General features: G+C 52.9%; 1 protein-coding gene across 1 annotated transcript in view; it reads right to left on the bottom strand.

Moving 5' to 3' along the window:
* The window catches only part of TEAD3 (TEA domain transcription factor 3), a 57,546-nt gene continuing 30,934 nt past the window's right edge, over window positions 1–26,612 (bottom strand). Inside the window, exons 3-14 of the mRNA XM_042861499.2 lie at window positions 22,722–22,786; window positions 18,491–18,553; window positions 18,303–18,365; window positions 14,592–14,603; window positions 13,874–14,011; window positions 13,383–13,414; window positions 12,422–12,483; window positions 10,150–10,283; window positions 9,598–9,771; window positions 7,605–7,745; window positions 6,799–6,951; window positions 1–5,155 (exon numbers count right to left, since the gene is read on the bottom strand). Coding sequence (XP_042717433.1) covers window positions 5,042–5,155; window positions 6,799–6,951; window positions 7,605–7,745; window positions 9,598–9,771; window positions 10,150–10,283; window positions 12,422–12,483; window positions 13,383–13,414; window positions 13,874–14,011; window positions 14,592–14,603; window positions 18,303–18,365; window positions 18,491–18,553; window positions 22,722–22,786 — 1,151 coding nt within the window. The 3' untranslated portion in view covers window positions 1–5,041. The remainder of the gene's footprint in view (window positions 5,156–6,798; window positions 6,952–7,604; window positions 7,746–9,597; window positions 9,772–10,149; window positions 10,284–12,421; window positions 12,484–13,382; window positions 13,415–13,873; window positions 14,012–14,591; window positions 14,604–18,302; window positions 18,366–18,490; window positions 18,554–22,721; window positions 22,787–26,612) is intronic.

Here is a 26,612-nt window from a genome sequence, read left to right as displayed (position 1 = left end):
TTGAGCCAACCCACGAACAAATAATTTTAATGGTTTTCAGCAGACCCATAGTTTTGTAGGAGCTCCACTGTCTCATCTCGCTGAAGTTGGACAGATACAGTAAACACAACAAATATATGATACAACCCATCACAGCTGGATTAAAAAAATACACAAAAAATATAATACATAAAAAATGGTTTTACATTGTGGACTGACACAGCTCTACAAATGGTGACCATAACCCTGGTAAGCTTTACAAAGTCTTTAAAAAAATAAAACAGTACTTCATGTGAAATTCATAAATATAGTGGGGGCGGAAGACAGGAAGGGGCTTGGTTATTGATTAAGAGTCTCTGGGTACCTGTTTAAGTCCCATTACGGGAGAGCCAAGCACTTGGCATCTCTGCCGCTGTCCCTTAGGGGTGAGCGGCAGCCGGGCTAACGGGCAGCACGCGCGTGTGTATTTGTGTCCGCAAACCAGAGGTCAGAGGGCGTGTGAGAACAGCCAGGGAACTAGGCAGCGGATCTACTGCATGATGCTCTGAGATTACAAGGGAGGGAGGGATGCAGATGAAGGGCTAAAAAACATAAAACAGTCCAGTTTAAGAAGAGATTCTTTCAAACGGGGCTCTGGCCCAGTGCAGGATCAGGGCAAAATCAAAGGCAGGGTGGGGTTGTGTTGGGTTTTTATAAAGCCCAACTCGGCTAGCAGAGCAAACTCCCCCCACCCTCCCCTCGGCGAGGGGACAGGAGCCTGCCTCAGGAGTGTATACAGCGCCCTCTCTCGAGAAGGCAGGTTTAGGAAGGGGAAGAGCAAGGGGGCATTGTTGTGTGTCCGCATGCTGACGGGAATGCTTGGAAAAGGTGGGGGTTGAACCTCAATTCCCAGAGTTTTAGATCTGCGAGTGAAACAAACAAGCGTGCTACATATAATTAACCCAGCCAGGTCTCCCCACCACTGGAACACGGGCACAGAAAGGAAGAGTTGCCTGGGACTATGGGGATTCAGGATTCTCCCCCGCCCGGACTGCGCAGACGGCAGCTCCCCGCCTCCTCTTCCCACTAGAGCTACTCCGGCTGTTCCCTATCCCACAGCTAGAGGTAGGCCGAAGCGTCCAGACATCAGTGCGCTCGGCCTTCGAGAATCAGCCACCGATGACCGAGTCTTCCGAGGAAAGAAGCTTGTGCCACTCTGGGGGACAGCTACTCTCCCAGCACTATCACCACCACCACCCACGCCAAGGGGGACAGGGAGCCTGGGACATTTGCTCTACCCACCCAAGGGGACTGGGGACCAAGGCTCAGAATAACTCAGGGGTGAGGGGATGGCAGTCCTCGAAGTCTCCACGTGCCTTCGCTCTCAATTCCACGTACCGTCAGTCCTTGGAACTTCAGCACCTGCTGTTTGCTCCCCAGCACCGCTGTGTATTCTCTGCAGTAAGGTATGTTTCCTGAGCAAGTGCCCTGGGCTTTGCCGTATTACTGCTCTGGTTCCGACAGGCCGCCCCGTCAAGGGTCCCAGCAGCTCCTCAGGCTCACGCGGGCACAGGAGTGTCCGTCAAGACTCCCCGGGGAGGGGTTTCCAGGACACCCATGGGTGGCACCAATTGCAATGTTATTAAAATAGTTCAATACGTTGTACTAGAAAAACTTTGACCAACAGATGGTTTCCTTCAAGGGCTGGAAGCCTGTGCCCTCTTTACAATTCCCTCAATGCTCCTGACAGTTTCCCCTGGTCACAGAAACCCAGGGCCGCCATATTAGATTCCCACATGGCAGCACCCAAGGCCGCCATATTGGATTCAAAGGCCCATAGCTTGGCTGCCTGCCTACCTAGCTATGCAATAACTGTGCCACCAAGCAATGTCTGGGTATCTAGCCATCAGAACAACATACTAATCAATCCCTGGCTCGAGCAGAGGGGGATAAAAAGGAAGAAGAAATGGGTCAAAACTGAAGATTCAGCCCCTTGAAAGCGAGGCTAAGTCAGCTGGGAAAGACAGGGTATGAACCAATGAAATGTCAGTCTCCATAACATCCCCTTCCCCTCCCTTCTGCATCCTCAACAAAGCACTGCTCTCACTTTCCTCCCAGGAGGGAGGGAGGAAGGCAGCAATGGAACGACAAGCCATTAACCCACCAGTTTAGGAAGCAGCACAATGCAGTAGGGCTCATACGTCTGTGAGATCCCCCCCTTGTACCCTTTCATCCGGAGCAGGCCCCCTCCTGAAGACAGAGAAAAGAAGAGAAGTCTGCAGAGTGATAGGGAGGAAGAGAGAGGATCCTAAGGACAGTGTCCCCCCTGCTCTCCTTCCACTACATCTATGCCACCTACATGCACCAAACCCTTGAGATCTGCACAATCACCGTCCGCCTGATATGGCCAGTCTCTTCCTTCAGGCACCATCTCAAAGACCCCCACTCTCTTTGGGTCCCTTTCCAGAGATCTGCAGTCTCCTAGGAGACGGACATTTTTCCAGCACTGGGACTTCCCCTTGCAGCAGCCTCGTTGGGATCAGGCCTACAAGCTAATCTAGCTGGGCATCGAGGACCCCTGGACTCCAGCCACTAGCAGGCCCATCCATTCCCCATCTTCGTGCTAGCAATCTCTCTTGCTCCAGCCTCTGCCAGACTCACTCGCCTTAGTGGCAAAAGAAGCAGGTTCCCACTCCTAACTCCCTCCTGCAGTACCGGCTCCTTCCCGAGAGCTCCCCCCGGTTAGTAACAAAGTTCTCAAAGGAAATCCCCATTTCCAGTGACAGGCTGCGAGCTCCTCAGTGGAAAAGCCACGTCCCTCATTGGGGATTGGAAAGGGCATAGGAGAGGCAGTTTAGTGTGAGAGGCGTGCTGGGAAGTGCGTGAGGCTGTGGGAAGGGCAGATGGGGCAAGGGAAAAGCTTAAACCGAAAAAAAGTCAGACTGAAAATGCCGAGGAGGAAGAGATGGGAAATTTACATATGTAAATTAGGGTAGGAAAACACAATGCTGTTGCCATTTCCCTATTACTTACTATTAAGCCACAAATGAATAATTAGAAGAACACTACTGAGTAAAAACCCCTGGGCCTAAGCCCGGATGGTGCGGAGAGCTCAAACTCCTACTGACTTCAGTGGGAGAGGAGGACATTCATCACCCTTTAATCTGGTTTGTTTCACAGTAGCACTAAGCGGCCTTGGCAGGGCCCCACTGTGCTAGGTGTTGTATAGACACACAGTGCTGGGGCCCAGATTTTTGTTACAAAACCCCAGACAAACATCTTTCCCAGCACTGCCAACTAATAGCCCCGGAGGTCGTTAAAACCAGATTTTTCCACACTCAGATCCATTTTGCATCTTTTTGTTTTGCTACTTGGCCTGTTCCTGCATCTGAACTGACACTATATGTGTCAGTTTCACTTTGGTTCCAGTCACTTTCACAAGGCTGGGCTGCAAACGCTGCAGGGGCAGGAGAGTTCAACCCCAATTAAAAATACGTATTTTTTTAAAAAGAGAGCATATTTTAAAACCTCATTTTAAAAAATTATGAAAAAAACGTTTCCATTCAAGTTTGGACAACTCTCCCGACTGCCCCTTTAAATTACAAATCCTAAATTTTGGACTTTCACTACCCAACAGTGTCCCTTTAAGCTGTATCGCAGCCATAACACCACCTTCCACTTTGTCACAGCCACGTGGCCAGATTTCAACCAATGCGACACCCCTGAAGTCCAGGGAATTGTGTGGTTTACACCATTGGTGGATTTGGCTAATAGGGATAACGGGAGGTGGGTTATAAGGTGCCACTGTGGTGGATGGGTAGATCCCACTCCATTGCCTGCAGATGGGAACGATCAGGAAAGCAATGAGGGTTGGTAGGGAAAGTTAATACCCTGCTAAACTGATCTTCCGGCTTTGGTCTAAGCTTTTCCCGCGTCTCTGCCATGAAGTCAGATGCCAAAACATTGGCAAGAGTTGCTTAAAGCTTCCAGTCACTTGGGATGTTGGAGAATTTCCTGGGTGATCCCATCCTCTCTCAGTCCAGGGACTTCCCCACGCAGCCTTGCTAGCACATAGCCCTCTCGGACTCTGCCTGGGTACAGCCATTATAATGCTGTCTCCATAGCCTCTGAGATCTCTTTTCTCCAGCTGAGCCCTCTCCTGTCCCTCTGCTACCCACCTGTCCTCCCACCACCTGCTCTGACCTCCCACAAACAGCCATGCACTTAGGACCCTCTTCTCTCAACACACACTCCAAAGTGATGCACCCACACTCCCAACATCTGGGACACTGCCGTGGGACCAGCGCCCTCCCGCACGAACCATAATGCCAGGCATATTGCTGTGGTACCTCCATAACCACAGCTTCAGGGACAGTGTTGCAGGATTGCTGCACTCCTGAAACAAATACAGTGCTCAGTGCCATTGCTGTGATAATGTTTTTTACAGTCACCATTCCCTCTTGCAACTAACTGACGGGGACGTTCCACACAAAGACCTGACCTGCGTCTCTGGGGGCCACGCTGGCTTTGCACATAGCCCACTGCAGAGAGTGGGGCAGAAAAATTCTCCCTTTCCCTTGCCCGATTCCAGACCAGACCACGTCTTGTTGGATAAACCAGGCAACATCCACTTTCTCATCCCACTCCGAAAGGCCATTTTGGCACCACCCGCTCATCAGAACGAAGCCAGGCAGAGCTGGTCCGGGGCGCACGATCATTTATATCTGAACAAGGAGGAAGGAGGTGCATCTGGGTATTAAGAAGGGGTTGTCGGTCTATGTGGCAACATGCCGCTCTAGGACGGCAGGCTGGGAAAGGCACACAGGCGGTAGACCTCAGCAACGACGAAGGCCAAGTCTTTCCCCTTCCAGCTCTGGAGGAGCCCTTCCTTTCGCTCTATGGTTTCTTTTTCGTCTTTTTTTTTTTTTAAATTGTTCCTAAGTAGAAAACATCTTTGATTGTGAGTCAGTCTTTTTGGCTTTTCTTTTTCTTGTTTTCAAAAGACTTCCACCGAGGCATCCTGCACGGGCAGCTTCTTTGCAAAGACCTCTCCCCCCCACACCCTGCCCATCCCACAGGGCCTCTAGTCTTTGACCAACTTGTATACGTGGTGCTGGGCGCCATGCTCGCTGGTGGATACCTCAAAAACAAAGGCTATACAGAGCAAGGTTTCCTGGGTATCCCTATTCGTAACAACCTGGGTAGATAGGAGAGAGAGCAGAGTCAGGAGAGTCCAGAGATGGGTTCTGTGTTACCCAGGAGCAGCGCCAGGGTTTTTGGCGCCCTAGGCGGGGGTCCTTCCACGCTCCCGGTTGTCGTCGGCAATTCTGCGGCGGGGAGAGTCCTTCCGCGCTCCTGGTCTTCGGGGCACTTCGGCGGCAGGCCCTGGAGCGAGTGAAGGATCCGTCGCAGAATGCCGCCGAAGACCTGGAGCGTGGAAGGACCCCCCGCTGCCGAATTGCCGCCAACGGCGCAAAATGCCCCCCCCCCCAATCCTGGCACCGTAGGCGACTGCCCTGGTGTTACCTTGTAAGGCACAGTTTTACCACGTGGATGATTTATTTTATAGATCTGTATCCTCTAGACAGACAGACAGACACACACACACACACACACACACACACAGTCTCCGCTGGATTGTACCTCGTGAACCCACTTACCCCAGCACAACGTAGATGAAATCTAGAGCTGGTGCAAACTCCAAACTTTTGTTTCATGGGACATTTCTGACACTTTGCAAAAACAAACATTTTCAAAATTTCCCATGAAACAGAAATTCCGCCCCCAAAAAGTAGTGTTGGAAAAATTTTGAAATTTTATTTCAAAGTGAAATTTTTCTTTAGAAATGTATATTATTTTAAAAATGTTTTTATATATTTTTTTTTACATTAGTTCTGATATGACTTGTAAGAGTCTACAATGATGTGATGTCAGATTATGCTATGACTTAACATATGATGGCAGATTTTACACTACTACTACATGTTATGGAATAATGTACAAATGATAAAAATCTACAAATAAACCAATAAATTTCAAAACAAACATTTCCAAAAGAAATTTCATTTGGGAAATAAATTTTCTGGGGGAAATGGCATTGAAATCTACACAATTTCTCAAAAAATTTCAGTTTTGTCTAAACAGTATTTGTTTTGATGGAAAACTCTTTTGAGGACTATTTTATGACCAGCTCTAGCGAATTACGTGTAGCGGGGTACACAGCTGCATATATATTTATTAATATGAGTGTCTCTATAGTGTCTGTTCACATTACATTTTTACTGTATTTTATACACACACGCACTTTTGAAGGATAACATTTGTGTGAACAAAAAGGGATTAACACCCTCCCGTCCCTCTCCCAAAACTCTCTCAAAATCCCTGAGAGATTTTGCCTCAAACTTTCCCCAAAAGGCCACCTTGGCACAAGATGTGGCCTGTAAAAATTCTAGGTTCTAGGGAACCTGGTTTGATAAGGAAATGGCTTAAAAAAAATCAGAGCCTGTGTTTTCAAAATGATTTTAGGTGCCCAGCTTGAATCACCTTAACCAAGCCTGATTTCCAGAGGGCAGATGCTCAGCACTGTCTGACAATCAGGGTTCTGTAAGGCATCCCAAGGAGTGCACCCAGAATAACGAGTCACTTCTGAAAGTTTAGGTCCTGATCTATAATGGGGGGACATCTTCAGTCTTAACCTTGGGGAGGGGGGGAGGACATTTGCACCTACATGCAACAAAGGGTGGTCATCTGATTGTAGTCATCAGTAAGTCATGCATCACTTATGCATGGTGAGCCTGGAAGTGGAGAATGGGGATGGAAGAAGGAGGCAAGGTCAGGTACCTGCAGGATGGTGAAATTCTCCAGGACGCTGTTCATCATGTACTTCTCCGGGAGATGCTTGAGTTTGTGGATGAAGTTGATCATGTATTCGCACATGGGGGACCGATGGATTCGATAGACGAACCGGCCATTCTCCAGCCGTGCGTACTCTGTCTGCAGGAGAATGGATCCAGGTGCTCAGTGTTACTACACAGTTAGCACATGGCTGACAACAGAGAGTGCAAGGGAGCAGGAGGGAGTAAGAGCATGCCGGACGGAGGACGGAGGTAGCAAAGACACTGGGATCTGCGGCAAGAGCCTAAGCAAACTGGGATAATATCACTGCAGAAGGCTGAAATTTACTAGCTCAGGTACTAGATGCGTCCAGATCTGTTTAAGAAACATGCTCTTCTCTAGCAGGTTTCATCCAGCTATTTCCACTCAATCTGCCTTTAGGCTGTTAGCAATTTGGGGCCAGATTCTGTTAGCATCTGGCACATTTTACCTGTGAGACAGCACCGCACGTTCCTATGATAAATAATAACGGCACAGATCTCTATTAATTCAGCTTCGAAACCCCAGGGAGGTAGGTACCCTCTCCATTTTACAGATGGAGAAACTGAGGCACAGAGGGGCAGTGACTTCACCAAATGACACAGGGAGCCAGCTGCAGAACTGGGAATGGAATGCAGGGGCACTGACTCTCAGCCCCCTGCTCTTGCCAGTCTCGCCGTCTCCTGGAGCCAAGACCAGATCCCAAGGAGGCCTGACTCGCCGTCTTGTGCTCTAGCCACTAGCCCGCACTCCCTCACAGGCGTGGGACTCACCTCTACCTTCTCGACGACTTGCTTCCCGAAGGAGCACACCTTGGTGGAGACGGTGACGGTCATGTTCTCTGCACTGCTGTACTGGCTGCTCACGCCATAGAAGGTCCCAGGACCGTCCTGGATAGTGCTGTTCAGATCCGCCTAAATCAGAGAGAGAGGGAGGGTGTTACCAGGAATTGAGCTAAGCTTTGGCTGGAGGCAGGAAGGTCCAGAATGTGGAGCTTTCAGGGACAGGGACCTGGAGGTAAAAAAAAAAAAAAAAAAAAAAAAATCACTGATTTACAGAAATACCATCTTTCTCTACAGACTGAATGCACAGAGAGCACTTCAGCCCCTCCTGAGACACAACCACATTTGGGGAGAAAGACAGCAGCACACGCTAGGTTAGGACAGGAAGCGGAGAATACCATATAAGCCATTGCAACCCAGCGGGCTGGGCAGAGAATTGAGGGAGGCAGGATGTAGTTACCCCAGTTGGAATTTGGCCAGGACATCAGAGCTAAATACCTCTGCTCTTGCAAACACTGCTGCCGGATCTTAAAACCAAGGTCCTTACCCTTGGGGCCATTCCCATCTCAGGAGGACACAGTATGGACAATCTTAAGAGGTCAGAAAGCAGGAGTCAGACCTACCCACCCCGCCCCAAACCAGGAGACTTTTAAAAAAGTGTGTTGTGGTCGGTCTTGATTTTTGAACTCCCTTGTGGTGTGTGCGCGTGTGTGTGCGCGCAATTAGTGCCGCCAGCTCTCCCAAACGTATAGAGGAAGGAGATTTTGGCCCCCTGTGGGAGACACGCTGCTCCCTGATGGCACGGAGCTTCCAGCTTCTCTCCAACCCCCACATTTTAACTCGTTAATTTCATGCCTCCCCCGTCCCCACAACCTGCCCCTCCTCCAGCCCAGCAATTAATTATGTGGCCTTCCCCTCCCAGCCCCCACATCAGCTCTGCCCTCCCTGCAGCTCCAGAGGTTCCCCTCCCTCTCCTGGGCCGGGGGTGGAGGGGAGGGCAACTGGAATGGGCACCTCTTCGCTCTGTTCCCAGGCTGAAAGGAGGATACAATTCCAGGGGCTCTTCACACCTCCTCTTCCCAGGCCCAGGGTTGCAGGCAGGGAGGGACAGAGAGCAGACTGACCCACTGCTTACAGCAGGGGTCAGCAACCTTTCAGAAGTGGTGTGCCAAGTCTTCATTTATTCACTCTCATTTAAGGTTTCACGTGCCAGTACTACATTTTAACGTTTTTAGAAGGTCTCTTTCCATAAGTCTATAATATAGAACTAAACTATTGTTGTATGTAAAGTAAATAAGGTTTTTAAAATGTTTAAGAAGCTTCATTTAAAATTAAATTAAAATGCAGAGACCCTTGGACCAGTGGCCAGGACCTGGGCAGTGTGAGTGCCACTGAAAATCAGCTCGCGTGCCGCCTTTGGCACGCGTGCCATAGGTTGCCTATCCCTGGCTTACAAGATGAGGGACTGTCTCCCTCCCGTGCCAATGGTGTTGGCTGCGCCAGCTATTCCCCGCTGGAAGCATATGGCTGGGGCTGAAATGGCAGCATTGAAGATGGCACATCCCTGGGTTGAGCAGTGACGTAGAGGGAAGAGCCCCCTACCAACACAGCCCCCCTCCCAGCACTGCACTGACTTGGGAGGGAAGCAGGTCCCTCTTCCAACTCACCCACACCTATTCTTGCCGTCTCTAGTGACCCTGGAAGATCTCCCACCCAAGCCTGGACCCAACCCTAGCTGGTGTGGCTTGTAAAGACAGGCAGGATCACCCCCCAAGTGATATGGCTGATAAAAGCCCCTGCATATCTGTCCACAGCTGCCAGCTGCCACCCTGGCTTCTGGTGGGAAGCAAACTTTTTCCGGCTTGACTCAAATCATCGTACAAACAGGGCTGCCAGCTCCTGCCCGTCACAGTGTGCGGGAGTGTCTGGGAGGGGCTCTAGAGGCACAGCTGGGCATTAGCAGGGTGGAGTGCATGGTTCTTACCCAGAACTTGACAAGGAAGAAGGAGTTCTGGGGTCCTCTCTCGTAGAGCTCCTTCAGGCCCCCCTTCTTCTCGGGGAACTTGTCATAGATCTGGCGGATGTCCACGGCCTCCAGCAGGGGGTCGCTGTACGAGGGGTTCGTCTGCCCGATGTGCACGAAGAGGTGTTTGCTATACTGTAGAGGAAGCAGGAAGGGTCAGCGTTGTGGGAGCGGTCATCGTTCGCCCTAGACGCATGCACACCACGGAACCACAGCCACCACGGTGATGCTGTGTCAGACGCCGGGACCCAGAGCCCTCCGGCCTCCCATCACCGCCTGGGCTAAGAGATCACAGGGACCCAAGCTATGCCTAGAATCATTCTCCACTCCCCTCTGCTGCACAGGGGCAGCTCTGGGGGACCCCAGACATGTGCCTGGGCACCGATGCTTGGTGCTAAGCAGCATAGGGACAGGGGAAATGCCCCCTCTGATCTCTGGGACCTTCCTCCCCCTCACTCTGGTTGGAAGGGTGGGGTGGGGGTTCCGAACTCCCAGCACCCCGCACAGGGTTACCGTTTCAGCATCCCGCGGCACCTCCATGAACGCCGAGTACTCCAGGAGCCGCAGCTTGGCGGAGGCGATGGTGCGGTCCTGCCAGACGGGCACGGCCGAGGCAGCCGGTGGGAGAGGAGCCAGGGGCTCGTAACCTAGAATGGAGACGGAGAGACCATCCAGCAAGCTATGGGATAACCCACCATCCCCTACAGCATCTTGGGGCAGCTCTGGGAAATCTGTGCCCGCAATGCCGACGCGGAAAGAGATCTGGCAGGTCTCAGCAAGTCCAGCTGCCCTTACTACTAGCCAACGCTGGCCTTGTTTCCTATACTAAGGGCAGGTCTAGATGGCAGGTTTGTTGTGCATTGAGTTGATGCGCAGTACGTAAGCTGTGGTGACAGCATGCACATGGACAGCGGTTTCCATCCGCATCATTGCACACACACGACAACTTGGAGCGCTGTAAGTGCGGGGCATTCGGAGGGGACCTCCAGTCTGGCTCTAGAGCTGTCATGCAATGGGGCTAGCAACCCCCTTCCTTGGGGACCTATTCCAGCGCCCAGTAGGAGGTGGCAGACACACACATCTCTCTATGTGGTCTACCACTAGAGAGGGACACAGAGCCACACTGCGTTAGCATTGCCAGGAAGCTTCCCCTGGCATACAGCCCAGTCCGACTCTCGGCCTGCACATGCTCCCTTCGGATATGTGAGACCCACATCAGCTCCTGCCCGAGTTCTGCGTGTTTAACCCTTTTGCTCTTTCTGTGAACACTGGAGGGAAACAGAGGCCTGTCCCGCCAGGGACATCCCCCACTCTCCCATCCCTGCTAAGAGGGTCAACTTTTGGGGACAGGGGCTGACGGTTATTTAAATTACACACACGCACAGCACCTAACACCACGGGGCTTTGATTCCTGATCGAGGTGTGTAGGCACCACAGCACTGTCAATAACAATCGCCCTCCCGTGCCCTAGAGCAGTGGTTCCCAACCAGGGGTACGTGTGCCCCTGGGGGTACGGAGAGGTCTTCCGGGGGGTACGTCACATCATCTAGCTATTTGCCTAGTTTTACAACAGGCTACAGAAAAAGCACTAGCGAAGTCAGTGCAAAGTAAAATTTCATATAGACAAGAACCTGTTTATACTGCTCTATGTACCATACACTGAAATGTACGTACCATATTCATATTCCAGTGGATTTATTTTATAATTATATGGTAAACATGAGCAAGTCAGCCATTTCTCAGTAATAGTGGCTGTGACATTTTTGTATGTTTATGTCTGATTTTGTAAGCAAGTAGTTTTTAAGTGAGGTGAAACTTGGGGATACGCAAGACAAATCAACCTCCTGAAAGAGGTACAGCAGTCTGGAAAGGTTGAGAACCAATGCCTTAGAGGATCACTGGTCTTGGCTAACAGCCCTCCCGGGATCTGTTGTGGCTAACTGGTCTTCCTGGCTAATCAGATTATAGTTTCTGAGGATGGGGGATTTCCACCTGTGTTTCTTGCTCAATACATAACAATGATGCTGGCTGGGTCACCTACAGGGATTGAACCTAGGACTTCTGGAGCCAAGATCATGAGACTCTATTGTGTGGGCTAAAGACCAGACTCCCTTACCTTGGAAGCAGTAACAGACACACTAACCTCTACACGTGGTCTAGCCACTAGGGAGCGATAAAGAGCCACGCTGTGTTAGCTGGGTTACGTTTGGAAAGGCAGAAGGATCAGTGGGTGTGCTGGGAGGCTGCTTTATTTCTGGGCACACCGAGTGGCAGAGGATTGCTGATAACAGAATTAAACAGGGCAGGTTCTCATTCCAGCAGACTGAGGAGACAGTCTGACTGTCAGACTGAGGAGATCAGGGACAGTCTTGGGAGCTTTGCACCCTGGTGAATTACAGACTGTGATGTGGAGGTGACACCCTAGTATCTGGGGCTTGGGGTAGGTGGGAGACCAATTCTCCAGGACCGGTAGCTGGGGTGGCGTCTCTGACGCAGAAGAAACAATTCTGCCCTCAAGTGTGAATCCCGGGTGCAGGAGATGATGGAAAGAGGAGGAAAAAGCCCCTGAGAAATTAGCGCTCAGGTGGCCATAGCAACAGGACACAGAGATGCATATGTGAACATGCACATGAGCAGTGGGCAGAAGCTGGGTGGGGGGGTGGAGCCTTCATCTGGGGGAGGAGCCAAGGCCAGGGCAATTAAGGCAAGCAAACGAGTAGTTCTGCGCCTGCAAGAGGCAAGGCACTGGTGGAAATCTGGCCACCAGTGAAAGCGACCCACTTACTGGCTAGTGATGGAGGCATTGGTGGCTGGATGGGGTAGGCTGGTTGTGCAAATGGTTTAATGCTGAAAAACAAAGTGCATTGTTAGGCAGGTTAATGAGAATCTCGTTTATAAAGCGTCCTCCCAACCCACCTCCTCTCCGTAGGGAGCTGACGGACACTTCCTGGACAATTAAGACAAGAACATTGATATCCAAATCCATATCGTGTGCCTGTGCGCATGCACACAGAGACCAGCTGCTAATTCTCATCTCCCTACATCTGCCTACCCCACTCTCCCCTCCCCAAATGAAGAGGCCTTCTGCACCCCTCCCACCACTCTCCACCATGGACTGGGATATGTCCAATCCTCCCTCCCCGACACCCCCTTAGTCTAGTATAAATGCAGCTCATCCGGAAGCCCATGTTCTCAGTGGACACAGCAATCAGCCAGACACCATTGCACACAGCAATCGGCCAGACACCAGCGCTGGTTGGACCTCAGAGCTCATCAGGACCAAGTCATTAGCAGTGAGGTGTTGGTGGATCATTGTCACAACCTCAGGCCAGAGATACAGCAGTCCTCCATCCATCAACACACTCAGCATGGGCAGTGGCCAGGCAAATGTTCCTCACACCCCACCCCAGAGGAACCCACCCCTGGGGGTAGAGGGGAGTTCTACACACAGGTTTCTGACCCTCTCCTGACTACATGGGAGCCGGCTGCATGCATCAGGTTGTTCTCCACACACTGCTCACATGTAGGCTTAAAAACGTGCACACCAGTGATTTGCCTAAGCTGGCAGAGTTGGGCATAGGACCTAGGAGACCTGGCCCCCCGGGGTCCCTGCTCTCCCCATAACAGCAACTGCTTTCCTGATCTCTGACTGACACAAGAACTTGGGGGGAGAAAACCAAGTCATATTAAAGCATCAGCAGCCATAAATATGGTCTGATCGAGACTTGAGGTGCCTCTTTACTTACTCCTGAGAGGGTCCAGGCTGTCCGCTCCAAAACTGGGGAAACAAAAGCACACACAAAGGAATGGTCAGGGACTTAGTCGCACATCCCCACACCCCACAACACATCTTACCGCCCCTTTGAGCGGGTCACTAAACAGCTCGAGGGGTTTTAAGGTTGCACAGCAAGTCTACAGCCAACCTGGACACCACTTCTTCAGCAGAAATCCGCTAGGGGAATGCCGTAGCTGTGAGCTCCCCAAGGGCCAATTCTCCTGCCCCTTTCCTCAACAAAGACACCTGTCGGGAGAGCCTAGGACTGGAGTAGCTGTGAGCTCCCTTGCAGCCACCCCTCCCCTGCTGTTCCCTGTATCAACTCCCAGTGTGGCAGGTGAGCCTGCGGTAGTTCGACCTCCTTCCTAGATGGTGTTCCTAGCCCATTCCATGTGGCAGATCCTGCTGGGCTGGGAACACAGGGCGAGCCTTTTTCCACCTGGGGAGAGCGGAGACCCTTACCCTGGTAGGAGCAGAGAAGACAGCCTGAGGAAGAGGAGGAGGGGGGCTGAGTTTGTTCTGCAGGACGCTGGCGGATACGATCTGTGCAGATGACATGGAGGCCATACTCTGCAGGGCCTTGTCCTTCGAGACCTGGTCCTTTGAGAGAGGAGAGGAGGAACAGAAAGCATGGTTACCAACCCAAACTGGACAGGGACGCAGACCGACCGACCGACACCAATTACCCCCTTCAGCCCAAAGGAGCCCAACGCGCTTTACAAACTGGATCTATACATGCAAAGGGATCCCTTCAACTGCCCCGGAGATGCAGCCACCTCTGGGGTGAAGCATGGCAACTGTTTATCATTGCCATGCACTGTTACACAACAGTTTAGGACAGGAAGTCACGGAGAATAATGCAGTCAATGAAACAGCAGGGGGAACTTGGGAAGGAGAACAGAAACCCCCCAGACTGGAATTTGCTCACATCAACATCTCAAGGGATTGTTGAGCACAAGTGGCCAGGGCCTCGGTTTTAAGACTCATGTGTGAGAGGGCACCCTTAGCAGCACTGGTTGGGTCCTGACTCAGAGAGAAAACACCCCTCTACCCCCGCACTGAATCACTGATACCAGGGATTTTTTCTTGGGAGGTCTCTGTCCATGGGAGAGGGCCAAGGAATATTAAAGGGATAAAGAGACATTTAAAGAAAATAACTGCAAACTCAAGCACTACTTACCAAGTTCATGGCCTGTACGTAAAAGAAAGGAATAGCAACAGTTAGTATGTTTGCAACAATCCCAGAGCAGATGCACGTCTGCACCCTTATAGGCGTCATTAACATACTGACCCTTCGAAGAACAAAGGGAAGATGGGTTTGACTTTGGAAACAAACCAAATCTAAACCTGGGTGGTTTCTAATGGACCTGGTCTCTCTGTGTTTATGACCCTGCCTGGCAATCTGGGTTTGTGGGACGCCAGGGTGTGAATGGGTACGACAGATCCGTGCGGGCTGGTAACCTCTTCTCATTTAGGCACCACTGAGTAGTGCACGGGCCGCCGTGAAATACCAGAATAGGCTACACTAGAACGTGAAGCTAAGGATAGTGAGCCAAGGGCTGATTGGGCATGAAGCAACCTTACCCAGCGCACACATGTACGTGTGTGACAGCTGCACCAGCAGCGGAGGCAGGCCCGGTTCTATATGTGCACACAGCAGAAAGGCAGGGAATGAGGAGTGCCTGGCTGTATGTGAACAGGGGCACTGGAACCATTTTTATAGTGGGGGTGGCGACGGTGGAAACCATGTATTTGGTTGTGAACCGAGTGGCTGTGCACATGTAGATCTGAGTGGAGAGAGGAGCGGGAAGAGTGCTGGGTAGAGGAGATTTAAAGGGATGCGTCTGAGGAAATGCTTCTCAGCTGTTTTATGACGGATTGATTTGAGAATTTCCAGGCCTGCCACATAGATCCTCATTTGGGCTATTGGCTCTTCTGTGTTTTTAATATCATCAAGTCTTTCCCATTCACCACCTCTTACAAGTTTTAAAGCTGGCAAAGTGAAATGAGAAAACAGGCACCAAAAATAACCTCTGCTTATCATGCTCAGCTCCAGGGACATTGGGGAGGAGCCATAGGAAGGAGAGGATTAAAACCAGGAAATCGATGTGTGCATCAGCAGCTCATCTCTCTCTCTCCAAACTGCATGGACCTCAACAGCTGAGCTCCCATTCGGGCCTCTAAGGAAGTGGCCACATTTTCAGAAGGGCTCAGTGCAGTGGGTGCACACTGGGTGTGGAGCACTAGACAATCTGTCCCTAGACGTCTGTGTGTTTACATGAGGCAACTGGAAAAAGGAGCAAGGTTTCCCTTTTGCAATAACTATTTGGCTCACTCAGCAGGAACAGAGGGTTCTGCAATCTTTCCCAGCGTATCTGTGGTCATCCTAGTGCAGGGGTTCTCAAACTGGGCGTCGGGACCTTCAGGGGGTCACGAGGTTATTACATGGGGGGGTCGTGAGCTGTCAACCTCCACCCCAAACCCCGCTTTGCCTCCAGCATTTATAATGGTGTTACATATATTTAGAAGTGTTTTTAATTTATAAGGGGTGGTCACACTCAGAGGCTTGCTGTCACCAGTAAAAAAGTTTGAGAACCACTGTCCTAGTTGCTTACTATGTATGCATGCCCTGATCATCAGATCATATATTGTTTTTCCTCCTCAGAGCTTAACTCGAGGCTTGATCGGCCGATTCATTTTGAACCAATTTTAAGAGCCCCCAGAGACTCAGGAGATGGATGTATTTTAAAAATCAGTATTACACAGTCCTGTAGCGTCTAAGAGCTACGTGCACGGACACACGTTTGAGGCGTAGTGAGAACCGAAAGGCAGTCGGACTTGGCTGTATTAAAAGAGGATCCCAAAATGGAGGCACGGTTGTTCCACACACAGGCCCTGTTGGCCCTTCCAAAATTGCCCTCAAGTGCCCATCCCCCATTCTAGAAGAGTAAGAAAGGCTGGTTAAGTACAGCCTCCGTCCGCACCAGTTACTGCGAGTCCCCAGTGGCCAGAGGAGTTACTGTCCTTATGGAAGAGTCAGATGGAATTTAATAGGGACCTATAGAAATGACTCGCAAACCCTATACTAGAATTTAACAGTGAGCCAGAGCCTCTCTCTAGGTTCTTTTGAACAATCCTGTAGACTCTACAGTAGAGAGAGAATTCCCTATTCAATTCTGCAGGGATTTTCTGCCTGGACTTGTTAAATGGGACAGGAAGACAGAGGGCACTGGAACAAACAAATGCATAGGGACCAGCGGCGAGATTTCTCCGCCACCTGGGAGTGGCCCCCGCGCCGTGCAGGCTAATCATAGTTATTGCACTATTATGGTGTGTTCTTCCCCTCTGTTTGCGGCATCCACCTGTTGTCTCTCGTCTCCTACTCAAGCTCTTCAGGGCAGGGTCTTTTAGTTAAGCGTGTGCACATGTGCCGTGCCTGGCACAATGGGGCCCCGATGGTGGGGCTCCCACAATACAAAATGAACGACAACCACAAAAGGAGGAACGTCCTGATGAGAACTTTCATTTCAGTTGCAAAACCCCTCCCCGCACCCTGCCCTGTGACCCCACCCCACCCACATGTGCCTCTGGCACCCAGCAAACAACAATACAGAGAACACACAGTGGAAACGTTTACTGAAAGGTTAGTCAAACTCCACTTAGAAAGAGGGAAGGAGAGAAAGAAAAGCCAACCAGAGAAGAGACAACATTCCAGTTTTATCCTTGCTCTGCTCCCTTGGCTCCTGGATCCCTAGCCTGACCGCTAGGCAGCCAGAATGAACTGGAGCAGGGTCTCCATGGGAAGCCCCAAAGCTCCTGGCTGAGCATCCCTGCACTAGCGAGTACGTTCCACCATATGAGCCCTGCGGCTCAAACATCCCCCACCCAACATCTCCCTGTGCTGGTCCCACAGCCCGACTGTTCCCCTGCAGACTAGAAGAACAGGCCCCAACACCCACGTGTCTCCTTATGGGGAGGAGCGGGGGGGCAGCGTCACAGCATGTGGGCCCCATAGCCTGAGCACCCCGACACCTTCCGGAGCAGTTATTCCAGGTGGCCCACGCAGCCCAAGTGCACTAGAACCAGCTGGGACAGCATCACTCCGCACAGGCATGGAATCAACCCATGAGCGTCAGCATCTGCTGGGGGAGCATCGCCCTGCAAAGCCCCTTGCTCCTGGCCCTCAGCCTCAGGCACAGGTGTGGACTCTGCATCTCATTCCCGACCCTTAGACGTTATGGCGTCCGCTGGGGAGATGCCCAGCACGCGGTCCTGACCCCCAGCCCAGTTCTACCAAACTAGTCTGGAGCAGCACCTGGCTAGGTTAGGCTCCAGCCTGCACTGCTCCCTCACGGTCCTGCAGCAGCCAACTTATGATGCATCTCTGCAGCCTGGGGGAGGCGTGACCCTCCCAGCTACAGGGAAACACGCAGAGCCTTGCCCAGTGCAGGAGCTTGTGGGGAGGAGGAAGAGCACTAAGGGGAAAGCCTAAGACCCTTGCTTGCTATGTTACTGCCTTTGGGACGCTCGGGCTCTGGCCAGCCCTGGCAACCTACCAACCCTGTACTCCCCGCTCCGTGCAGAGCAGGTCCCAACGCGGGCACAGCGCTCACCATCCTGCAAAGGGCACGTGGGAGGACGTTCTCCAGGGAGGCCTCTATCTGACCTCAGGAGCTTCCTAGCTAGACCTCTCCAGCTGGAGAGATCCTGTTGCAGTCTCTTCCTGCCACCCCTTCCCCAGGGAGCGTCTGGTTCCAGGAACGAAGGGAGTGGGGGAAAGACATAAAAAGGAAAGAGAAAGCGGCACACCACAGAGCTGAGTGTGTTAGTCGTCAGCACGGCCACTGCTCGGGGGCAAGCGGGAGGTGGGGGGAAGCCGGGGAGCGCGTACCTTCAGCTTGGACTGAATCTCGCGAGATTTCCGTCTGGCTAGAACCTGCAAGTGGCTAGAGACCTGCAGAGAGAAAGCAGAAGGAGAGGGGAAAACAGCAGAGCCGTCAACCAGAGCAGAGGAGAGGAAGGAGAGGGGCTGCCCCATGCTCACACACCACGGACGCATGGGCAGGGTCTCCAACGTACCTTAATGCCAACCTGGTACTCCCGCACCTTCTTCCGAGCTAGAACCTGTATGTGGCTGGACACCTAGGGCCCGCCAAGCCGTTCAAAAAGGAAAACACAAAGAGAATGAAGACATGATCCCGCACTGCGCTGCGTGACAACAGCGCACCGAGCGCTCGAGATACATGGGGCCAGCCTGGGGGTCAGCGGAGGCTCCTGAGAACTAGCACTCCTCCTATGGATCGCGAGCAACAGTGGCCAAAAATATCAGGCCAGATCCTCAGCTGGTGTAAACGTTACGCCAGTTTATGCCAGCCAAGGATCTGGCCTGTAGAGCGGACACGTGCCCCGCAAGCACACCCCTCTTGTTTCACTTTGCAGTTTGGTTCTAACTCTGCAACCAACGGTGCTGTGGACGCCAAGGCTATTAGCGCTTGGTGGTTCTCTGCAAAGGGGACATATCTGACCAACAAAGAGATGGTTTCTCTAACTGCCAGGCTTGCACGATCAGCCGGGCTCTTTCCTTCTCGTGCATCATCGTCAGGGAGGGAGTTTCTGAAAGGCAAATTTTGCCCTTCCACACAGCCGTGTCAACCCTGTGACGCTCTGCCAGGCGGAATTTAGCCCTGCAGTTGCAGCATAGTGAATCAGGGAAGATGCAGGAGCCAGAACAGACTCCAGCGGGCTCCCCCACATCTCTGTGAATTGTGCTGCTCAAAGAGGAGGAAAAACACAGGCAAAAATTTTCAGGGCCAGGTTCACTCAAAAAAGTGAAGTCGACCCTGTTGCATCGCTCAGGGCTGGGAAAAATCCATCCCCCGAGCAATGTAGTTATGCCCACCTGATCCCTGGTGTAGACAGCACTAGACAGACAGAAGAATTCTTCCATCGACCTAGCTACTGCCTCTCGGGGAGGTGGGCAGAGACGGTGTTCCTAGCCTCTGTTTGCCAAAAGCTGGGAATGGGCAACAGGGAATGGATCACTTGATGATTCCCTGTTCTGTTCATTCCCTCTGGGGCACCTGGCATTGGCCACTGTCGGAAGACAGGATACTGGGCTGGATGGACCTTTGGTCTGACCCAGTATGGCCGTTCTTATGGATTAACTATGCCGGCAGGAGAACCCCTGGCATCATTGAGCGTCTACACTGAAGTGCTGTCAAATGTAGACAAGCTCCAAGTCTGGGCATCTAAAGACAGGGACCTAAATAAAAGGTGGTTGGTTTTCAGAGCATCCACAACCCTCACTCAGGTCAATGAGAGCTGTAAACCTTGGAAAATCAGGTGTGTGCAGTGTCATTATAGCTGTATTGAGGTGATATCTTTTACTGGACCAACTTCTGTTGGTGAGAGAGAGAAACTTTCGAGCCACACAGAGCTCTGATTCTGGTCTGGGAAAGGTACACCGAGCATCACAGCTAAACACAAGGTGAAACAGATACGCATTAACATAGGTTAAAGAGACCATTCAAGAGGAAGTGAGCACTTCATAGCTCTACAGTCCTAGGACAAAGGAGGCTTAGTGGGTTACAGGTTGCTGTAATGAGCCATAAATCCAGGGTCTTTATTAAGTCCACCAGAGCTATGAATTTAAGTCTCCAGGCTCGTCTTTTGACAGTGTTGTGCAGGATGTTTTCTATTCAGAACCTGGAATATGGAGTTAGGAACCTCTCTTGGATCACCCAGAGCTGGAAATTTTGGCCTCATCTGTGCAGCAATGTGGTATCATTTCCCACACGCTCCCTTCTGACCATCAGCTGCCCCTACATCCTGCTCTCTTGCAACTAGTCCCAGCCCCTTGGCTGCTTCTCCAGCGCAGAGACTGTCTGCTGTGCATCGAGATGCCTCGGACACATTTCTGATGGAGATCACCAGGTTCAGTTTGCTCTTGGTTCAAACCTCTGCCTCCAGAGGGGACCCAGTGAGGGCTGCACGCTCCATAACAAAATTCCCCTCTATTCATCCATTCGAGTGGCACCTGCCCCTGTGCTCCCGCCCCTACCGCCAAGCTCAGATAAGTTTTCAAGGGATCATTTCAAAGCTTTAACACAGAGGAAAAGTTCTACTGCATGGAGCCAATGTGGTCTTCCTTCTATCCACGTACCTAGACAGTCCTCCCGCCCATAGGATCCAAGCACCTTAAAATCAATCAGTCTATCTATGGTGCTTATACTGCCCCCATCAATGCAGTAGCAATCACTGATGGATTTTATCCTTCCTCGGAGGTAGGGCAGTGCTATTATCCCCTTTTACAGATGGGGAGCTGAGGCACAAGGATAGATTAATGATTTGCACAAGGTGTCTTTGTCTGAGCTGGGGATCGAACCCTTGTCTCCAAAATCCCAGTTCATTAGACTGTCCTGCCCCCCATTGTGGCTCCTCTTGCCAGCCAGTCTAGAGCTACCTGTTGTCACAAGCCAGGGGGGAGCAAACGGGTAAGCGGCAGTCAGATTTCCAAGATCCTTTCCCCCTCGCTTTGGCAGGAACCCTGCTACAAACCACAGCCAGTCACAGCACCGGTGACCTGCTGTTCTAATCCCATCACAGAGCATGCACTGGACACAGCCAGAGGGAGTTTCAAGCATGGGGAGCAGCGGGACGGCTGTTGGCAACCGGACCTGTTGCAAATGGAAAGAGCCTCTCCACAGCTTATGAACAATCAGCTCCGTCCCTGGACTGGTCCAGAAGCATTCACAGACACAGGCGTGGAAATGGAGACAGGACTCCTCCTCCCTTGGTCCCATCAGGCAGGTAACACCCCAGAGCTCCCACAGCAGGTGTGATTCACTGCCAGCTGATTTTCAATGCTGCCCTGGTGCTAGTCCCCAGTTCTGCACACCTCATCCAATACAATGAATGGGGGCGAGGAGCACAGGGCTGGCTGGAGGGAGGGGATGCAGGTGGGAACAAGGAGCTCTATGACTCTCCCGCCACAACAGCCCGAGCTTCTGGTGGGGGTGGGAGAGAGCTCTTTGCCCATGCCCACGGCTCACAGGACAGTATTCTAGTGCACCAGCACCGGGGTATCTGAGGCACCTGGGTTACACAAGCGCCCCCTGTCCTGGGAAAGGGTACTGGCAGAGAGGGACTCTAGAGCTGGATCAAGAAGAAGAGAGGGGGTGAAAGATGCAGGATTTCACTAGAGATCTCAAACACGCCAGTGACCATTCAGAGCTGGAGGCTGGCCTGGCCTAGTAGGAAGAAAGGTGCCAGGTGCCCAATCCAGATCCAGGTTCGAATCTAGAGGTGTTTGGGTTCAGGCCCAGATTCCTCCAGAAGCGATAGGGCAGGGTGTGTATAAAACAGGAAGATCCCATGAGCCCTAGGCCCAATCACAAACCAAACCCCAAACCAAATGACTTTGGAAGGTTCAATTAACATTTCCCATGCCCCACTCGCCATCACGGCTCCCCCCAGGAGAGGAGGCAGACATGTCGCTGCCCCATGCAGAGGGCTGCTCTTGGGACATGGCTGGGCCCACCAGGCCTCTCACGAGGCTCGGGGATGGGCGAGGTTGGGCTACGCAGGCATACACCGGAGTGCTGACCCCAACTGAATCCCAAACGCCAGGTGTTCTGACGCCTCACGGTGGGACGACAGCAGCCGGGAACCTGCTGGATCTTAGCACATGAGCCTCTACTGCCTAAGCTAAAAGAAGCCGTTAGCCAAGGCTGCAGCAGACTCATCCATCTCTAGCTGGCCTGGCCACACCCAGAGGGGGACAGAGTGCCACACCAGGCAGGTGCAGCATACAGGAGGCTCACCCAACCCTGCTTGCCCAGCGAGCTGTAGCCCACGGGAGGAGATAAGATGAGTGTGCAGGAATAGATCAGTTCCTGGACCTCAAGCAGCCGGTAAGCGGTGGGGTGGGGGGTCTCTCAACAATCACTATCCCCCCCCTTTGCTGGGCTAGAGCAGCTCCCAGCGAGCCATGTCCGAGCCTCATAACCCCCATCATGACGCAGCTCAGCGTAATCCTCATTGCACGGATGGGGAAAAGGGGGCACAGCAAGGGGAAATGCGAGACGCGCAGCAAGCCAGCGGCAGAGCTGGACGTGGAACCCAGGCATCCGGACTCTGCCCTGGGCTTTGCCTGCTAGTTCACACAGTCCTTCCTCGTCCTCCCAGAGCGCGACGATAAGCCGAGCGAAGCACGCCAGACTCCCAGCACTGTCCTCGAGGCTGAGTCTATCAGCCAAAGGTCTCGCGCTTGGACCCTTTCTTCAAATAAAGTAAAGCAGGTTTTTTTTACCTGTTTTCTCGTCCGTGTTTTCCCCGTCCGGAGCTTGATGTATCTCGCTATCAATTCATTGCGACCTAGAGCAAGCCAAAGAGTAAGAACAAGATCAAAGCAGGAGCATCTTGCCAGGTCCTTTGCCCTGTCCCTGACACCCAAACGCTTCTTTTCCCTAGTCCAAGAACACCCCAGCCCTGGCCTAACCAAGGTTTCTCTCTGAGCCACATGTCAAGTGACAAGGCTTTGCCAGAAGGGGGTGCTGTCCTGGCAGCTGTCAAGGCATGACTGAGCCAGCCGGTGGGGCAGGCTGGAAGGGTCTGTGAGGGTCCTGGTGACAGCGTTTATGGGAAGAGAGGGGCCAGGACACAATGAAATGACCACGATGGAGGGGACCGTTCTGACTGACAGCACGCACCGAACGGCGGGCGGTTTGTGCCGACCAGAGAGCCGGGCGCAGACACAGGACACCCAGAAACTCCCTCCCACGCCGCTCTTGGAGGACACCGCCAAGAACAGTAGGAGAGCTTTCAGCGCTCGCTTCACCGGGAAACTGGCGCTTTGGGATCACTGCTCTCGGAGACACCCCTCCCCTCCTTCTGGGAGGGAAACTGGCAACTGTATAGGCTGCAGCAGGAGGCCAGTGAGCCTGCGGAAATGGGCGAAGAGCACGGCACGAGATTTGGGTTCAGATGTAAGCAACATTGGCAACCCCCAAAATTTTCCCCATGGCCCAATCCGCATTTCCAGCAGCACTGGCCTTTTAAACAGCCTTGCCCGACATCCTCGGCCTAATCCGAAGCAGAAGTGCTTTTGCTCCACATTTTACAGGCCAGCTGTGGCCAATCTAAATTCAAACCTCAGAGCAGCTGGGAGCTTTCTTCTCTCTCCTTCCCCCCTTCCCCCACTCCCAACCGATGTGGGGGTGGGGAAGCACGCCAGATTTATTTTAATGGACCAGATGGTGGTGGTTGGAGCTAGTCAAAATGCCCTTGGAGCTAGTTTAGGATTTAAAAAAAAAAAAAAAAAGTAAAAAAGCCAAACAACTTTTGTAGCAGCGCCCGACGCCCCGCGCCTTCTGGGGGCAGGGGGAGGGGCTCTCCGAACAGGCCTCACACTGTAAGGGAAGAAGCATGAGCTCTCCTCGCCCCCTCCTCACGCCCCTGCAATCCCGCCAGCAGCACAGCGACAGACAGCACCAGGTGCTGCGCTGGGTCAGCTGCGTCTCATGCCTCCCGGGGAGGGCAAGAGAAAGCAGGCTCCATACGCAGGAGTAACAATGCTCCCTCCACAAAGAGCAGCTGGAGCAGGGACCCCCCCCCCTTGGGGGGCGGGGAGGTGCAACTCCTTACGGGGGTGGGGCAACCCCCCCTTTGCCCCCAGAGCACTCACTTAGCCAGTCCTCACTTCCCCTGTGAGGCCACTTTACAGATGGGGAAACTGAAGCACAAAGAACGGGGCAGTGACTTGCCCAAAGTCACCCAGCAGGACAGGAATAGAACTCCTGTCTCCTGAGTTCCAGTCCAGTGGCCCATCCATTCGGCCATTCTTCCCTCACACACACACAGGCAAGCTTGCCTGGGAGTAATGGGGCTCCCCACAGGGAACAGCTGGAGTGATTCCCCATGCCCTGGGTTAACACTGACCCCCACAGGGGACGGCTGGACTACTTCCCCTTAGAAGGCAGCTGTAGCTAATCCTGCATTCCCATAAACGCCCACAACCTGGGGCTCTGGTTTCCTAGTCTCTAGCTGCACAGAATCAGGTGGGCCAAGGCCCAGCCTGACCTGTCTGTACCTACCGGGCTACCCCAAAGACGTGAGGGAGAGGAGGAGATTCCAGCCCTCAGCCGCTCCCCACTCCTTCCACCCAAGACCAACAGTCTCGGGGTGCTATCTGAGGGGCCCGGTGAGGCCGATCCCTTGGGGGTGGGGGGAGCGTTGGCACTGTTAGATGCATTTCCCCTCACAGCCTCTCCATTGCAAACTACACATTAGAAATAAACGCAGCCCAAGGAGAGTAATCAGGGAATAACTGCTAAGTACCTGGCTTGCTGCAGCCATTTCCTTCCTGTTCACCCCTGGGGTCTGAGGTCTGGTCTTCCACCCTCACCCAGGGGCCTCTCAAACCCCGAGCGCCCAGACGCCACTTCTCTCGGCCTCTGCACCGCTCCCATCACAAGGCGCGGAAGCTGCCCAGTTGCTATTGGCGCCCATGCTAGCTGTGCCTTGGAGAGGTGCTGTTGGAAGTACATGGCAGGTAGCCACACAGCCTGCCTGCTCACCCTGGCAGCGTGGATATCTCTCTTGACTCCCTGGTGAGCTGTCAGAGCACAAGAGCCTGGGGGTTACAGCTAGGCCGGGACCAGGGAGACAAGAGACCTGAAGGATCCAGAGTCATGGTGGGCCCTGGCCTAGGAGGTAGCAGCAGGGAGGCCTAGTGGCCTGAAGAGGCTGCACTCCTGGCCCCACAGCATGGTGGAAGGCATGGGGGGAAACAGGAAAGGGGTGGCAGGGTGTATGTGAGAGCAATGGAGAGAACCCTGAAGATCCCTGGATCTGGACAGAGGGTGGCAAGGGAGGAGACACAGAGAGGAGAGGGCAGCGCTGAGAGTAGAGGCCCGAAGGCAAAGATGAGAGGAAGAGGAAGGTGGAGAAAGGAGGACAAGAAAAGAAGAAAAAGTGACCACAGTGGAGGAGAGGGGCTTCGGGGTCAGTAGGCGTCCTATAGTTCCTACAATGTACTGCAGGACCCTGCCGGGAGTGGAGGACTATGGGGTGGAGCGGGTCAATGTGAGGTGATTGTATTTCCCGCCCTCCCACTGTGGGGACACACCAGCTCTCCTCCATCCCCACCATCCTACAAATCTTGAGCACGGCTGAAGGAACTACAAACACAGTGCGGTCATATGGGGCAGCCCACGCCCCGCAGCGGGGCACAGCATAGCCGGTGCACTATGGGCCTGGGACACTGGACTATTTTCAGCGGGTATTAACAGCGCACTCTCGGCCCTGCCACTGCAGGGTTCCCTGTACGATGGGAGCCTCTTCCAGTTGCTCTGGAAGTTTGCAGAGGCCTCAAGGGGTAATCATTCCCCAAGTGCTGTGAGCGGGTCTCCCTCCTCTGTGTGTCTCTCTCTCACTAGACATGTCCTCTCCCCTCACCTCTATTTTAACAGCATGTGTCACTTCTCCTTTGTGCCCCCGCCCCCACCCTGTGGTGAACTGTGCTGCGGGTAACTCTCCTCCCTCTACATTTTGTGTGTGTGTGTGTGTGTGTGTGTGTGTGTGTACACGTGTACACCCTGTGCTGTACCATGGGGTTGCGTGTCTCTCTCTTTCTGGTACTAGCACACACCCACCCTATTCTCTGCTCCCTGTGTGTGGTACCAGCAGGACAGCTCTGTGTGGGCTCCACTGTCTCTATGGTGCCTGCGTAGCTAAGTCTGTGTGTGTCTGACTCTGGGAATAGCGGGAAGGCCCCCCCCCCCCCCCCCCCGTGCATGCCCCTCCTCCCCATCTCTATGGTACCAGGTAGCTAAGGGTCGTGCTCTCTCACTCTCTGGTACCGGCAGGCCTTGCAGGGCTGTCCCAGCCCCGTGATTCACCAGAGGTTGTGCCATTCCCTCTAGGAGGGCACGGTCCCTCCTCCAAATTACCACATTCCCCAAATTCCTCTCCCCTGACACCACCACGTGAACCAGTTGGACGGCTCTGTTAAAAATAACCTAGTGGGACAACCTTCCAGCCAATCCGCGCGCCGCAGCATACCAGCCCTGGCCGAGTCCAACTCAAGTTACACCTGCTGTCTGGGGGCAAGGCGCAGGCTCCCTGAGTTCCTGGCAACAACCCTGAGAGACAGAGAGACACCCCTTGCCGGACAAGCCCCAGCCCTCCGCAATCACCCCAT

This window comes from Chrysemys picta, chromosome 4 (genome assembly GCF_011386835.1).
Source record: "Chrysemys picta bellii isolate R12L10 chromosome 4, ASM1138683v2, whole genome shotgun sequence".
Taxonomy (NCBI): domain Eukaryota; kingdom Metazoa; phylum Chordata; order Testudines; family Emydidae; genus Chrysemys; species Chrysemys picta.
Note: the sequence above shows the minus strand (reverse complement) of the source record. Positions and strands in the feature narration are given on the sequence as shown.